Below are 17,154 nucleotides of genomic sequence, written 5' to 3'. Positions count from 1 at the left end.
TTCTGGTGGCTGTAGAATGTGGTTTGGGTCCCCAAAGGGAGTCAGGCACCATCTGGGATTTGGCTGACATATGGTCTGAAGTTTCTCTGGATGTTAGGGTATGATTTGGGGTCTCTGAGGGAAGGGGTGTGGTCTGGGGGTCCGTCTGAATGTTGGGATATGATTTAGGGTTGCAGGTGCGGTGGTCTGGATCCCCTTGGATGCTGGGATATGATTTGGGATTCTTCTGGGTTCCGGGGCATGGTCTGGGGTTCCTGACAGTGTGTGGGTCACAGTCTGAGATCAAGCAGGAGAGCAGGGCATGATTTGTGGTCCTGGGTGGCCCTAGGACATCGCCTGGGTTCTCAAAAGAGGTGAGGCCTGATCCGAGGTCCCCTGGGTATTAGGACGTGATCGGAGGTCTCTGTGGGGAGATCCGGGGTCCCCAGGCCAGTTGGGGCGTGGTCTGGGGGGGTCTCCAGGGAGGCCGGCGGGGCTGGGGGTGGGGCTGGGGAGGGGTCGGGGGCGGGCCCGCGGCGGCTCCGCAGTGGAGAGGGGTCTGCGGCGGACTCGGGGCGGGGATCCCGGGTGTGCGACCGCCCCGCCCGCCCGCCCCCACCAGTCGGCGCCCCCTCCCCCCTTGCGGCGGCGGTGGCGGCGGGCGGCGCGGAGGGCGGAGCTCGGCGGCGGCTCGGGAGGGAGGGCGGGAGGCGGGAGGGAGGCGGCCCCGCGGCACCGCGCCCCCTCCCCCGGCCCTCCCCCCACCATGGCGCGGAGCGAGGCGGCGGCGGCGGGGCCGGGCCCGGGGCCCCCGCGGGCTGGGTGAGCGCGGCCCGCAGCGGCCGGGGAGCGGCGGGCGGGGGCGCGGGTGTGTGCGCGGGTGTGAGCGTGCGAGCGTGCGAGTGTGTGTCCGCGGCGCTGCGGCGGGCCCGGCGTGCGCCCGCGCGGCCCTGTGTGTGCCCGGCGCCGGCGTGTGCGGCTCCCTGCCCGTGTGGCCATCGGGTGTGCGCGGGGTGTCGAGCCGGGCCAGCGTGTCCGGCTGTGCACTCGTGTCCCCCCGAGCGGCCGCCCCTCCGGCTGTGTGTCTGGGGGCTGTCGCGCGCCCATCGGAGGGGCTGTGTGCAGGTGTGTGTGTGCGTGGGTTGTGTGCCCAGGTGTGGGTCCCCCCAAGCCCGTGTGCGTGCGCGGCTAGCTGCGCTGGGTGTTTGTGTCCGGGTTGGATGTCCATCCCCGGGTCTGTGGAGCCGGGTGTGCCCGCTCGGGTGTCCATTTGTGTGTGTGTGTGTGTGTGTCTGCGGGTTGTATGTCTCCGAGGGTGTGTATCTGTGAGTCCACGGCAGGTTGCCGGCTTGGTGGCTGAGGCTCGGCGCCTTGTGGGTCCAGGCCTCGGTGTGGATTTGGGGGAGGGGAGTTCACCGCTCCCTCGGTCCATGTCAACTGGGGGGTCCTTAGCGGTCCTCGGGGAAGCGGCCATGTCTTCCCCTTCCTGGTGGTTGGCGGGGGGATGGGCGGCCAGGAGGTGGACAGATGGAGGGGGGATGAGAGGCCGAGAAATGGACAGATGGGCCCTGAGGTGGGGGTTGGGGGGTGAAGACCCGGCCCTTCCCCACCCACTCCACCCTAATTCCCCGACCGTCCAGACATCTGCAGATGGAGCCAGAGTTACCTCCATCCTGATGGCCAGGCTGGGGGACCTTTGGGGCTGCTGGTGGGAGGATCTCCTTGAAACGGTGATCTAGGACTCAAGCCCCCAAATCCTGAGTTTCCACCTGCTGAACTCTGACCTCTGGCCTGGCTTGTGCCCTGGTTTTTTGGGGGTGTGAGGGGGAGGATGCTGAATGTGCTGGAGGGATGTTGGGATTTCTTGGGCCTGGGAAGTAAGTAGGTGGGGTGGTGGGGGGGTGCCTCAGGGCTGAGAGGGATGTGTGTTCAAGACTGTGTGAGTGTGAATCTGGGCCTGTCTACTGACTATGCTACTGTGGTTCAGTATTTTCTGTGCATTTTTAAGTGTGTAAATCACAGGACTGTTGTATGAGCATGTGTCTGTTATGAGTGAACACCTTGGTGTGTCTGCAAAGGTGGATCTTTTTGTGCCTGTGTGCATGTTCCAGTGTGGATCAACCTCCTATCTGTATGCTTGTGGTTCTGTGTGTGTGTGTATGTGTGTGAGGTGTCTATCTGTTGGCGTGGTGCTGTATCAACTTTGCAACATGGAGATGTGTGAAGTTGTATGAGTGTGGGCATTTAAGAGTGTGTACTTGTGTGTCTTTGTGCAGGTGTGTGTGTGTTTGTTAGGTGTGTGTGCCCCTGTGTGCTGGTGAGTGTGCAAGGTATATCTGTTGTAAATGCATGTACCTGGTTGTCTGTTGGGGGCACATGAGTTTCTCTGTTGTATTTGTGCATTTGTGTGTGTGAACGTGCATGGCAGAGTCAGTCTTGTACGTGTGTTGTTGCATGCAGGTGTGTCAACCTTGAGGGTATGTATCCATCTATGTTGTCTGTTTGTGTTTTGGTGTTGGTCTCTGGGGAGTGGGGTTGTGTGTGTTCAGACATGTATGTGAAGGACACGTGTGTCTGTGCCCTGGCACAAGGCTGTCCCTACTTCTGGGCTCAGTGGGTTTGAGGCCCATGTGGCATGACCTCTGGTATGCTGGGGTCCCTGGATACAGTGTGTCCATGTGCCAGGCCAAATGCCCATAGAGGGCGGCGGGCACACAGATCATGTTGCTGTATTCATAGAAATCCAGATGTAGAGACTGGGGTTGTGGGCTTGTGTGGGTTCTGACATGGCCACACATGTTGGTGTGGGCAATGGTATCATGGCAAGGATGGGCAACTTGGGCCCTTCTCCAGCTCTTGGTACCTTTCAGGACTTTGTAGTTGAGGGGCTGGGATGTAAACTCTTGGGTTTTAAAGGAGGGCCAGGGGTCTGGTCTGGACTCTTGGGTCAGAGAGAGGAGGGAGCTAGGGTTCTTGGCTCCTGAAACCCCAGAGGACAAAGGGCTAAAGTCCTCGACTCCTGGGCTTTTGAGGGTGAACAGCCCTGAGGCCTGATCTCCTAGGATTCCAGAGAGGACTTCTGGGTTCCTGTGAGACTATGCAAACCCCGCCACAGGAGGACTGAGAGAGTGATCACACCAGGGACTTCCTTGACTGGGATGGTCTCCAAGGCAGGATCTGGTGCCCAGAGAAGAGCCAGAACGATGCTAACAAGGTGGTTGTGTTCCTTTGCAGGTGCTGGCCCAGGCCCTGACTCCCTGAAGAGAGGTGAGTAGAGCCGTAAGGCTTCAGAGAGAGAGAGAGATATGGGGTGATGGGGCTCGCTGTCAGCCAGCTGGGGGTCTGGAACCCTGCCTTGCATGGATTTCAGTTCAGGGGATGACAGTTTCCTGAAGGACCAGGTGCCCACCACTCTTCCCAAGGCTGGGGAGTGATGACAAGGTCAGGAACATCAAAGTTGGGTGAGGGCTTGCGGTGGCCAGGTGGCTCTGGGGAGCAGGTAGGGGTTTTACGCCAAGAGACATTCATTCTTAGGATGGTTAAGGTGGTTGGGAAGGCAGGGTTTCCTCATGATATCAGTAAAGGATACAAGAATATATCAAGATATGAAATGATCCCTGCATTTAGAGGGTTGAATGAATATGTTTTTGCATTTTGTGTGTGCGTGTGCATGGGTGTGGGAAGATCTCCTGATAGCCTGGCCTGCTGGTGGCTGAGAAAGCTGGAGAAAATAATAAATTAATAATAATAATAGTAATAATAATAATAATAATGATAATAGCAGCAGCTCCCATGTATGTAGTGTTTACTTTGTCAGGAACTATTCTAAGCATGTCATAAAATATTATCTCATTGAATCCTCATAGCAACCTTATGAAGTAGGTGCCATTGTTATTCCCATTTGACAGATGAGCACACTGAGGCACAGAGAGGGGAAGTCCCTTTATTAAAGTCACACAGTGGGGAGGTGAGGTCTGAACCCAGGCAGTAGGGTGGATTCTGTCCTGCAGTGCTGCACTGCTCTCCATAAATGTTAGCTATTTCCATTGCTATTATTATTCCCTCCATTTGAGTCCCACCCCAGCTGTTGGAGGCGAGGCTCTGGACTTCTGTTTCATAGACTGGGGTTCTGAGCCCTGGCGACCCCGCAGCCAAGCAGGTGCAGACTCGGGCTCCTAATTCTGGCATCCCCCTTTCTAGGCCAGAGTTTCCAGTACATTATAGAGTAGTGATCTATAGGGAGCGAAGGACAGGTTTGGGGTGAACTCAGAGATGGTAGGACACCCCGATCCAGCCTCTTTTTCCGCCTTCAGCCTGGTCATTGTCTCCCTTAGTCGCTGTCTCTTTCCTCTTCTGTCTGTGTCTCTCTAATACTGTCTCTATTTTTCTCTCCATCTCTGTGTCTCTCTTTTCTGTGTCTCATTCTTCGCTCTCAGTTTTCTGTCTGTTCACCTTCCTTTCAGACTCATTGTCTTTTTGTCTCTCTGTTTCTCTCCGAATCTGTCTCTCTCTCTTTGCCAGTCCACTTCTCCCTCCCCTCATCTCTCCCTGTCTCTCTTCACCTCTCTCTCTGACTTTCCTGGTCTCAGTCCCAGGCCCCCTCCCCAAGGCCAGGAAGATCAAAGCCACCTAAGGCCATAGCCCCAAACACAGATTCCCAGGAGGTAGGCCAGCAGGGGCTAGGACACAGGGCAGGGTGGGGTGAAAACAGTTTCAGGGACGCCCCCTTCCCATCCTTTCCTCTTCACCCCCCACCCACCCTGTGTTGTGATGGGAACTGACATGTCGTGGGCTGCAGCCGCCGCAGGGGGAATCCCTGCCGGAAGGTTTTGCCTGGAGCAGAGACATAGCGTGAGTGTGCGAGTGTGTGAGTGTGTGTGTGTTGTGTGTACCCAAAGATGTGAGCATGAAAGTCTGCCCTGCTTGGGAGCTCAGCTGAGCCCAGGATGAAACCAGACCTCAGAGAAGGACTTCCTGAGGCTGAACTGGAAGACTCAGATGTGTTTTTCTCAGTCCCTCCCACTTTCACACTCTCCCTGCCAATGCCAGAGGTGGGAGGGGGGAAACCCTTAACATTTATTGAGTACTTACTGTATGCTAGGCATGTTCGGTGGTACATGAATGAAGATGGTACAGTTATCATCCCAATTTACAGATTAAGAAATTACAGCCTAGCTAGGGGAAATTGTTGGCTTGGGGGTCACAGAGCTAGCAAAAGGGGAACCAGGATTTGAACCTGAGTCCGTTTGATTTCAAAGTACTTATTCTCAATAATAGGGCACTGTTCTCTGCCTGGTACATATTAAGCACTTCATGATCATGATGATGATTGCTGACATGTAATAAGCATATTTTATGTGCCTGGCACTATTCTAAGTATGCTATGTTCATCAATCCATTTAATCCTCACAGCAGTAAGGCCTGTTTCTATCTCCCTTTTACAGATGAAGAAACCTAGAATCAGAGAGGTTCAGACACTTGCTGGAGGTCACACAGCTAGTAAGTATCAGAGCCGGGATTTGGAGCTAGGGAGTATGGCTTGGACAGCCAGGGCCTTAAACCATAGTTAACAGTGATTTTTTAGAATATTTAGTGGGTACTGGAGGGCCCAGGCTGGGCCAGGTGTCACCCCTCTGGTTGGGAGATCATGAGAGGTTTGGGAGCTACTACAGGAGGGGCAGAGGTGAGGGTGGGACACGAAAGGTAGGGGCAGGGGTAATCTATCAACCAGTATAGAAATATTTTTATTTTTATTTGTTTTTTAAGATGGAGTCTTGCTCTGTCGCCCAGACTGGAGTGCAATGGCCCGATCTCCGCTCACTGCAACCCCCACCTCCCCGGTTCAAGCGATTCTCTAGCCTCAGCCTCCCAAGTAGCTGGGATTACAGGCGCCTGCCACCACGCCCGGCTAATTTTTGTATTTTTAGTAGAGACAGGTTTTCACCACGTTGGCCAGGCTGGTCTTGAAATCTTGACCTCAGGTGATCCGCCTGCCTCGGCCTCCCAAAGTTCTGGGATTACAGGCATGAGCCACCGTGCCCAGCATGGAAATGTTGTAATCTGTTGTTAATAGCTGATAATGGGTCCTCTCACCATCTTATGGAACCCAGCTGTAGGGGTAGGGGAGGGATCCAGGTCTGACTCGTAGCAAGACATCCCTTGGCGGCCAAGTCCCATGCCTAGGTAACTGGCTCCTTCCCCGGCAGGTCTCACCTCCCACCCCTCCTGCCTTCCCGCTGCACCATGGCTCCAGGACCCTTCTCCTCGGCCCTCCTTTCGCCGCCGCCCGCCGCCCTGCCCTTTCTGCTGCTGCTCTGGGCGGGGGCATCTCGTGGCCAGCCCTGCCCCGGCCGCTGCATCTGCCAGAACGTGGCGCCCACACTGACCATGCTGTGTGCTAAGACCGGCTTGCTCTTTGTGCCTCCCGCCATCGACCGGCGCGTGGTGGAGCTGCGGCTCACCGACAACTTCATCGCGGCGGTGCGCCGCCGAGACTTCGCCAACATGACCAGCCTGGTGCACCTCACCCTCTCCCGGAACACCATCGGCCAGGTGGCGGCTGGCGCCTTCGCCGACCTGCGTGCCCTCCGGGCCCTGCACCTGGACAGCAACCGCCTGGCGGAGGTGCGCGGAGACCAGCTCCGCGGCCTGGGCAATCTCCGCCACCTGATCCTGGGAAACAACCAGATCCGCCGGGTGGAGTCGGCGGCCTTTGACGCCTTCCTGTCCACCGTGGAGGACCTGGACCTGTCCTACAACAACCTGGAGGCCCTGCCGTGGGAGGCGGTGGGCCAGATGGTGAACCTAAACACCCTCACGCTGGACCACAACCTCATCGACCACATCGCGGAGGGGACCTTCGTGCAGCTTCACAAGCTGGTCCGCCTGGACATGACCTCCAACCGCCTGCATAAACTCCCGCCCGATGGGCTCTTCCTGAGGTCGCAGGGCACCGGGCCCAAGCCGCCCACGCCGCTGACCGTCAGCTTCGGCGGTAACCCCCTGCACTGCAACTGCGAGCTGCTCTGGCTGCGGCGGCTGACGCGCGAGGACGACCTAGAGACCTGCGCCACGCCTGAACACCTCACCGACCGCTACTTCTGGTCCATCCCCGAGGAGGAGTTCCTGTGTGAGCCCCCGCTGATCACGCGGCAGGCGGGGGGCCGGGCCCTGGTGGTGGAAGGCCAGGCGGTGAGCCTGCGCTGCCGAGCGGTGGGTGACCCCGAGCCGGTGGTGCACTGGGTGGCACCTGATGGGCGGCTGCTGGGGAACTCTAGCCGGACCCGGGTACGGTGGGACGGGACGCTGGATGTGACCATCACCACCTTGAGGGACAGTGGCACCTTCACTTGCATCGCCTCCAATGCCGCTGGGGAAGCGACGGCGCCCGTGGAGGTATGCGTGGTACCTCTGCCTCTGATGGCACCCCCGCCGGCTGCCCCGCCGCCTCTCACCGAGCCCGGCTCCTCTGACATCGCCACGCCGGGTCGACCAGGTGCCAATGATTCTGCGGCTGAGCGTCGGCTCGTGGCAGCCGAGCTCACCTCGAACTCCGTGCTCATCCGCTGGCCAGCCCAGAGGCCGGTGCCCGGAATACGCATGTACCAGGTTCAGTACAACAGCTCCGTTGATGACTCCCTCGTCTACAGGTGGGTGCGGGTGCTGCAGTCCCAGGGCCTCCTCCCAAGCCCAGGGGGACCCTCTCTCCCACCTGCCCATTCCCTTGGCCTTCTTGCTCAGCCAGGGTTCTAGATGGCTGAGAGACTTGTCCCTGCCCTCCTGTGCCCTGTCTCCTCTCTCTATTTCTTACTGTCTCTATTTTTCATGCTTATAGAAAATATTCGCTGAGCACCTACATGAACCCGACCAGGGCTGGGCACTGGAGTCCTAACAATGACTGAGCTTAGCATGAACCCTGGCCTCATGGGGCTCATGGTCAATATCACTGCTCCCCAAAGCAATCTGATTGTGCACCTCTTCAGTTAAACATTTTGGAGCGTGAAATACACACACACATTTACAGTGACATTTATTTATTTGTTTGTTTGTTTTGAGACTGAGCCTTACTCTGTTGCCCAGGCTGGAGTGCAGTGGCACGAACTCAGCTCACTGCAACCCTCCGCCTCCCGAGTTCAAGCGATTCTCATCCCTCAGCCTCCCAAGTAGCTGGGATTACAGGTACCCACCAACACACCGAGCTAAGTTTTGAATTTTTAGTAGAGACAGCAGTTCACCATGTTGGGCAGGCTGGTCTCGAACTCCTGACCTCAAGTGATCCACCTGCCTTGGCCTCCTAAAGTGCTGGGATTACAGGTGTGAGCCACCGCACCCGGCCTACAGTGACATTTATATTTATAAATTATATACCAGTACTACCGTACCAACACATTGGGTACATTACAGAAACAGAAAACAAAACATATGAGAAAAATACGTTATTTCCACCCTCCCTTGGGTTTGAAGCCATTGCCCTCGTGTGGACAAACCGTATGGTGTCAACAGACATTTTGAAAAAAGAATTATTTTCTCCCATCACCTCCTTATTCTCTGGCTTTCACCTCTCTGTTCTCTACCTTCTCTGCCCTCATTAGGCACAGAGCCCCTGCTTTGTGCAAAGCTGTCCTGAGCTGGGCGCTGGGGACACAGGGAAACCACCCAGTCCCTGTCCTCAGGGAGCTCATAATCCAACAGGTGGTGGCCCATAGTACATTATGAGTTACAGCCCTGGCCTTGCCATGTCTCTCCATCTCAGTAGTTTTTTTTTTGTTTTTGAGGCAGGGTCTTGCTTTATCACCCCAGGCTGGAGTGCAGTGGTATGATCCTAGCTCACTGCAGCCTCAAACTTTTGGGCTCCAAGCAATCCTCCTAACTCCTGAGAGTAGCTGGGACTGCAGGCATGCATCACCACACTGGGCTAATTAAAAAAATTTTTTAGTAGAGATGAGGTCTTGCTATATTGTACGGCCAGGTCTTGAACTCCTGGGCTAAAGGGATCCTCCTGCCTTGGCCTCCCAAAGTGCTGGGATTACAGGTGTGAGCCGCTGCACCTGGCCCATCTTGGTAGTTTTTTGGTATGGCTCTCTGTCACAGAATTGGCACACAGTGGGCACTTGATAAATGGTTGTTTGCCACATGGATGTCTCTCCTTCTAGCTCTGCCTCCCTCATGCACATTGTAGACCACCAGTTAAATGCTTCAGTCCTGTGCCTGGCTTCACATGGAGATGCCAGAGGGGCTGGAGCTGTTTCCCTACCTGTGGAGAGCCCCAGCTTCTGGCTGTCAGATCTTCACTGAGAAACCTGCCTCTTGGCCTCCATCTCTACCTTTCCAGTGTTTTCTTGGCCATAGGCCTGGCACATAGTAGGTGCTTTCCCAGTTTTGGTTGAATGAAAAAAATGCCTCTTGGCCAGGCGCCATGGCTCGTGCCTGTAATCCCAGCACTTTGGGAGGCCAAGGCGGGCGGCTCACTTGAGGTCAAGAGTTCGAGACCAGCCTGGCCAACATGGTGAAACCCCGTCTCTACTGAAAATACAAAAATTAGGCAGATGTGATGGCACGTGTCTGTAATCCCAGCTATGCAGGAGGCTGAGGCAGAAGAATCGCTTGAACCTGGGAGGTGGAGGTTGAAGTGAGCGGAGATCGTGCCATTGGACTCCAGCCTGGGCGACAGAGCAAGATTCCCTCTGGAAAAACAAAAAAAAGCCTCCCTTTTCCTTTGTCTCTGTCTTCCCAATTTCCCTCTCTCCTTGATTCTGGTCCCAAACACTGAGTAGATGCCTACTGTGTGCCCATCTTGTGCTGGGCCCTGGGCCTACTGAGATAGCTTAGATCCTGGCCCAGCCTTACAAACATAAGGACAAACAAATGAACAAAACACAAACCCTCACAACGAACTTCCAAGCTTGCTACTTCATTTGATCTTCCCAACTCCACTATGAAGGCGCGATGACCCCCTCTCCATTTTGCAGACAGAAAAACTGAGGTTCAGTGGGGGATGTCACTTGCCCAAGGTCACACAGAAAGTAGCAAAGCTGTCCTTTTTACTCTGACACACATTTGTTGGGCACCCACTGCTTGGAGGGGAGATGGATAATATATTTCTGTAAATAATTCTTAGCTTCTGTGACTCTCCACTTCTCTGTCCCTCTTTCCTTTGCTCTGACCCATGGCCACCACATGGTGGGGTGAGGGAGGTTCACAAGCCCCCAGACCCTGCATGGATGCAGGTGTTGATGGCCCCGTCTCCAGCTGGGCAACAGACCCTGGGACTCTTCTCTTCCCCGTAGGGCCCCCAGTTCCGGTTCTCTAACTCCCACTGCAGATTCCTATGCTATGGTGCCACAGGGGTTAACTTCCTCACGCTGTCATGGGCGGAAGTGACAGCCAACCAGAAGCCTGCTTAGCTGCTTGCTTCGATGTTGCAGCCAATTAGAGACACTTGGGCTCAAGCTTTCTTAAGGAGCCAGCCTCTGTCCTTGAAAAGGGGTGGGGGAAGCCCCTAGCAACTGGCTATTTAGGGGAAGGAGCAAGTGGAATCCAGAGCTCTGGAGAGGAGAGATGAAGAGAGGAGGAGGAAGGCTTAAAGCCAGAGTGGCTGAGGGTGGCTGGGGTGGGTGGCAGTGGTCTCTGAAATGGCAGTCGGGTGGGTAGAGTGGAGTTGGAGAAGTGGGTGGACCTTTATGAAGGGGCGGGGCCCTGATTGGAAGTCTTTTGGTGGGAGGGTGGCTGTTGGTAGTGGGAGAACATCCTGGAGGTGGGATGACAGAGGTGGAGCTTCAGGGCCAGAAGGTGGCCCTGCTGGAGGGGAAGGCGAAGCATCGGAGAGATAAGCAGGCCTTTGGAGGTGGGGGCATGGCCTGTCAGAGGGGGTGGAACTTGTTCTGCATGGTCCCATGAGGAGGAAGGGGTGGTCCTTGTCTCCCAGGACCCACCAAGAGTCTTTGCCTGAGAGGAGAGCTTGTGAGGTTGCATCCTGGCCGTGCAAATCAATGTGGACCGGGCAGTCCAGGTTTAGCTGAGGCTGGACATGGCCCACACTGTGGAAAGGGTATGCCCGACAGAAGAGGGCCAAGGCCTAGTAGGAATGGCCCTCCAGAGGGGTAGATCTTATAGATGGGAGGAATGCAATGGGCTGGACAGTGTGAGCCACAGCAAGGGTTACTGGCCAACACAAGGTGGGATGCAAGCTAATGATGATATCATTAGGTGCCAGGTCCTGGCTATGGTAACTTATTCATTCCTCATGCCATCTCTATGATGTAGGAATTATTATCATCCCCATTTGGGGGAAATGAGGCACAGGGAGGTTAAGAAACTTGGTGAAGTTCGCCAGGCATGGTGGTTCATGACCGCAATCCCAGCACTTTGGGAGATTGAGGTGGATGGATCGCCTGAGGTCAGGAGTTTGAGACCAGTTTGGCCAACATAATGAAACCCCGTCTCTACTAAAAATACAAAAATTAGCCAGGCGTGGTGGTGGGTGCCTGTAATCCCAGCTACCTGGGAGGCTAAGGCAGGAGAATCGCTTGAACCCAGGAGGCAGAGATTGCATCATTGCACTCCAGCCTGGGTGACACAGGGAGATTCTGTCTCAAACAAAACAAAACGAAACAAAAGAGAAACTTGCCTAAGGTCACAGAGCTAGCAAGTGGCAGAGGAGAGACTCAAACACGGGCGGTCTGGCCCCCAGACTCTGTCATCATCTTAACCACTTCTCTACACTAGCCTTCATTCAAGGGGAGGGACCTACAGCAAGAAAGGAGTATGGTGTGTGCTTGGCTACGTTTGACCCCTTTATGGAAGAAACTTACCTGGTAGGGTGATTTGGTGACTTCTAGTGGCACATGAACATATGAGGTGGTTGCCTTTAATATCTGGACAAGGAGCAGGGCCTGCAGTCTGGATGTGGCCTACACACAGTAGGGGAACCATCCCTAGTGGGCCATTGTGGGGTGTACCGCCATGCCTGGCGAACTTTGCCAAGTTTCTTAACCTCCCTGTGCCTCATTTCCCCCAAATGGGGATGATAATAATTCCTACATCATAGAGATGGCATGAGGAATGAATAAGTTACCATAGCCAGGACCTGGCACCTAATGATATCATCATTAGCTTGCATCCCAGCTTGTGTTGGCCAGTAACCGTTGCTGTGGCTCACACTGTCCAGCCCATTGCATTCCTCCCATCTATAAGATCTACCCCTCTGGAGGGCCGTTCCTACTAGGCCTTGGCCCTCTTCTGTTGGGCACGCCCTTGGGAAGCCACGGTTCATTTGGTTGGGGAATGGCCTGTAGCAATGTTGGAGAACATGTAGTTGAGGGACTTGGAAACTGTGCCCAGGACATAGACAAAGCTAGATGTTTTTTTGTTTTGTTTTGTTTTTTGGTTTGTCTGTTTTTGTTTTTTGAGACGGAGTCTCAGTCTTGTTGCCCAGGCTAGAGTGCAATGGCTTGGTCTTGGCTCACTGCAACCTCTACCTCCCGGGTTCAAGTGATTCTCCTGCCTCAGCCTCCAGAGTAGCTAGGATTACAGGCGCCTGCCACCACGCCTGGCTAATTTTTGTATTTTTAGTAGAGACAGGGTTTTACCATGTTGGCCAGGCCGGTCTTGAACTCCTAACCTCAGGTGATCCACCCTCCCTAGCCTCCCAAAGTGTGGCATTATAGGCGTGAGCCACTGCAGCCGGCCAAAGCTAGATGTTTTACCCAAAGGTGCTGCATGCAGATGAGGGGCAGTGACCTGCATCATGGTTTTCCCTGAAAGGCACGAATATGTATAAAAGAGGAACTAGAAGAGCATCCATTATTCCAGTAGGAATATGACAGGTGCTGTGAGTTGACCTTAGTGTCCACCTGAGTGGGGGATGGGGCATGCAGAAAAGGGGAGGTGGCCAGTGTCGCTGGCCCAGTTTTGGGGTAAAATGCCTAGATGAAGGACCTTGGATGGTAGTTGTCCTAGCAAGAGTGAGACATAGCTAGGGAGCATGTCCCTTGAGGGCAGGGCTTGAAAGCCATAGCACTTCTCCCCTGCAGGAGCCCGGATATGCAGAGGAGGTAATATGAATGATAGATATATTGTCCCAGTGGCTGATGGGACACAACCAGGAGGTGGGTCTGAGGGCGGGGCATGCAGATGAGGGGTCCTGAAAGGGTGGGAATATGTTGATGGCGGCGGGGCTTGAATTGCTGCTGTTGTCTCAGTACCGGGTGAGACTTCAGTAGCAGGGTTTAGTCCTCACTGTTCACCATGGGCGGGGCATAAAGCGAAGGGGCATGGTTCGGGGGGGTGGGACTAACCCCGCCCTGACCCCGCCCCCTCCTGCAGGATGATCCCGTCCACCAGTCAGACCTTCCTGGTGAATGACCTGGCGGCGGGCCGCGCCTACGACTTGTGCGTGCTGGCGGTCTACGACGACGGGGCCACCGCGCTGCCGGCAACGCGAGTAGTGGGCTGTGTGCAGTTCACCACCGCTGGTGATCCGGCGCCCTGCCGCCCGCTGAGGGCCCATTTCTTGGGCGGCACCATGATCATCGCCATCGGGGGCGTCATCGTCGCCTCGGTCCTTGTCTTCATCGTTCTGCTCATGATCCGCTACAAGGTGTACGGCGACGGGGACAGCCGCCGTGTCAAGGGTTCCAGGTCGCCCCCGCGGGTCAGCCACGTGTGCTCGCAGACCAACGGCGCAGGCGCGGCGCAGGCCCCTGCCCTGCCGGTCCAGGACCGCTACGAGGCGCTGCGCGAGGTGGAGTCCCAGGCCGCCCCCGCCGTCGAGGCCAAGGCCCTGGCAGCGGAGGCGGCATCCGCAGAGCCGGAGGCGGTCCTTGGACGTTCTCTGGGCGGCTCGGCCACCTCGCTGTGCCTGCTGCCATCCGAGGAAACTTCCGGGGAGGAGTCTTGGGCCACGGGGGGCCCTCGAAGGAGCCGATCCGGCGCCCTGGGGCCACCAACCTCGGCGCCCCCTACCCTAGCTCTGGTTCCTGGGGGGGCCGCGGCCCGGCAGAGGTCACAGCAGCGCTATTCGTTCGACGGGGACTACGGGGCACTATTCCAGAGCCACAGTTACCCGCGCCGCGCCCGGCGGACAAAGCGCCACCGGTCCACGCCGCACCTGGACGGGGCTGGAGGGGGCGCGGCCGGGGAGGATGGAGACTTGGGGCTGGGCTCCGCCAGGGCGCGCCTGGCCTTCACCAGCACCGAGTGGATGCTGGAGAGTACCGTGTGAGCGGCGGGTGGGTGCCGGGACGTCTGGGTGCCACAGACCAAACGCCCAGCCGCACGGACGCTGGGGCGGGACTGGGAGAAATCGCAGCGCCAAGACCTTGGACCGGAGTGGAGACGCGCCTTTGCCCCCGGGAAGGGGCGGGGCGGCCTCGGGCTGCGGCTCGAGGCCACGCCCCCGTGCCCAGGGAGGGGTTCGGGGACCGGCTGCCGGCCTCCCCTCCCCTACGGACTCCTCGACCCCCCTCCTACCCCTCCCCCCGCGCGCTCGCGGACCTCGCAGGAGCCGGTGCCTTACACAGCGAAGCGCGGGGAGGGGCAGGGCCCCCCGACACTGCAGCACTGAGACACGAGCCCCCTCTCCCAGCCCGGCACCCGGGGCCGGGGCGAGGGGCCCATTTCTTGTATCTGGCTGGACTAGATCCTATTCTGTCCCGCGGCGGCCTCCAAAGTCCCCCACCCCATCGCACTCACATCCCTGGTCCCGTCGGGTCTGGCTTGGGGTCCCCCTTTCTCTGTTTCCCTCGTTTGTCTCTATCCTGCCCTCTTGTCGTCTGTCTGTCGGGCCTGTCTTTCCCTATTTGCCTCTCCTTTCTCTGTCCTGTCGTCTCTTCTCCCTCGGCCCTCCCTGGTTTTGTCTAGTCTCCCTGTCTCTCCTGATTTCTTCTATTTACTCATTCTCCCGGGCAGGTCCCACTGGAAGGACCAGACTCTCCCAAGTAAATCCCCACATGAACAAAATCCAAAACCAAATCCTCCTCCCTACCAGAGCCGGGACCCTCCGCCGCAGCAGAATTAAACTTTTTTCTGTGTCTGAGGCCCTGCTGACCTGTGTGTGTGTCTGTGTGTGTGTGTGTGTGTGTCTGTGTGTGTGTGTGTGTATGTGTTGGGGAGGGTGACCTAGATTGCAGCATAAGGACTCTAAGTGAGAATGAAGGAAGATGACTAACTGGGGCCAAGGGAGACTGGCAGACAGGTTTCTATCCTCTGAGAGACTTAGAGGTGGGGAATAATCACAAAAATAAAATGATCATAATAGCAAACACTTAACTGAATACTTACTATGTGCCAAGCACTTAAGTCATTTAATTCTCACAACAACACTAGGACATCGGTATTATTATCCTGTTTTCCAGATGAGGGAATTTCGGCCCAGAAAAGTTAAATAACTGGACCAAGGTGGCAAAACTGGGATTTAAAAAGGCAGGCAGGCCAACTTCTGAGTCTCTACTGTAGGGGTGAAAAGACAGCTTCCCTTTCACTCTCTGAAATGTCACCGGAATGGGCTGACAATAGACTTTACAAGAGAAAAGGCATATGGAGGGTATTTAACATGCACTGGGAAAATCACAGGGAAGTGATTACCCAATAACCCAGTGAGGTTTAGATGCTTATATACCTTTCTTCACAGGGAAAGGGGAGATGGGGAAAGGTAGGCAATTTTGAGGGGTAATAAATGATTTTGGGGAAAATAAATGGATCCAGGAGATAGAAATTAAATTGTAAATGTCTCTGGAATTTGAGCCTGACAGACAGATACTTTCTTGTGACAAAGTCCATCCAGATGTAGTTACGTTTCTCTTTTTTTCCTGTTAAAGATAATGAAATGTCAGGGAGAGGACAGAAGGCACTTGTGTTCTTTTTGGTGGGTTATGGTCTTTAGGCAGATAGGAAGACATCAGAGGAAAGCCTCTTCCAGCATCTGTGGATCTCTGAGTGCCTTTAATTTAAAATAATCAGCATACCAGGGTGCCATATTTTGGGGTGACATTCCCTGAACTCCTTAAATACTTTTTTTTTTTTTTTTTTTTTTGAGACAGAATCTCACTCTGTCGCCCAGGCTGGAGTGCAGTGGCGTGACCTCAGCTCACTGCAAACTCTGACTCCCGGGTTCACGCCATTCTCCCGCCTCAGCCTCCCGAGTAGCTGGGACTACAGGTGCCCGCCACCACACCCAGCTAATTTTTTGTATTTTTGGTAGAGACAGGGTTTCACTGTGTTAGCCAGGATGGTCTCGATCTCCTGACCTTGTGATCTGTCCACCTCGGCCTCCCAAAGTGCTGGGATTACAGGCGTGAGCCTCCGTGCCCGGCCATCCTTCAATACCCTTAACTAGAGCACTCTACTGCTGAGCAGTTATTGAATATTCATTCCACCTGCTGAGACCTCACAACTCAGTGGGGTAGGGTAGATCGATCCTTCGTCCCATTTTACAGACAAGAACCTGAACCACAGAGAGATGAAGTCACCTGCCCAAGTCCCTCCATCCCCCCCATGAATAAATAGCAGAGGTGGAAGTTTGATTGTACCCCTACACTATGCTGCCTCTAGGGTCTGTGTCCGGAGGCTGGGGTATGGCCCCCATGACCTTAGCTGAACTTGGATATCCACAGCCAGCCTGGTGGGTGCAGGCACAAGAGGTCTTGTGTTGCTCCGCCTGGAATCTGAGGGACCCTGGCAGAGGGCATGGAGGACGGTGTGGGGAGAGGAGTTTCTCAGGTGAGGCTGAGGGCTGTGGCTGCGGAAGGAAAGCTGGTTGGGGAGAGGAGAGGGACAGACATCCCAGCCCTTGCAGGGGCCTTGCAGTGCAAACGCCTTCCTGATCCTGGGGAAGAAGGAGGAAGGCTTCTTGCCAGTCAGGGGCCCCCTGAGGCCAGGGGAGGAGGAGAGAAAGACAGAAATAGAAACGGAGCAGGAGGGAGGGGGATGGATCTAGGCAGACAAGGTGGGAGGCAGCTAGGACAGAGGCACCAGAGAATCATAGGCCAGGAGGCTTCCTCACTCAGGGGCCCAACCACCCTCATCTGTGTCAGTCATGAAGACTCCCAGGTACTGAGGGCTTTTCACAAGCCAGGCACAGCGCTCCCAAACCCTTGCTGATGCACAGATAAAGAGCATGCAACCCAGTGCATGGCACATAATGCTCAGGAAATGGAGTTACTCCAATAATAAGCGTGA

The 17,154-nt window shown here is 55.6% G+C and overlaps 1 protein-coding gene across 1 annotated transcript; it reads left to right on the top strand.

Annotated features, from left to right (window-relative positions):
- Positions 1-676: 676 nt before the first annotated feature.
- LRFN1 (leucine rich repeat and fibronectin type III domain containing 1) lies at positions 677-15,014 on the top strand. The gene is made up of 5 exons (XM_050768922.1): positions 677-801; positions 3,214-3,246; positions 5,424-5,478; positions 6,186-7,628; positions 13,303-15,014. The coding sequence occupies exons 4-5, from the start codon at positions 6,223-6,225 to the stop codon at positions 14,198-14,200; spliced, it is 2,304 nt and encodes a 767-aa protein (XP_050624879.1). The 5' UTR covers positions 677-801; positions 3,214-3,246; positions 5,424-5,478; positions 6,186-6,222; the 3' UTR covers positions 14,201-15,014.
- The last annotated feature ends 2,140 nt before the right edge of the window (positions 15,015-17,154 follow it).

Source organism: Macaca thibetana, chromosome 19 (assembly GCF_024542745.1).
Source record: "Macaca thibetana thibetana isolate TM-01 chromosome 19, ASM2454274v1, whole genome shotgun sequence".
Taxonomy (NCBI): domain Eukaryota; kingdom Metazoa; phylum Chordata; class Mammalia; order Primates; family Cercopithecidae; genus Macaca; species Macaca thibetana.
This window is presented reverse-complemented; position numbering and strand designations above follow the sequence as displayed.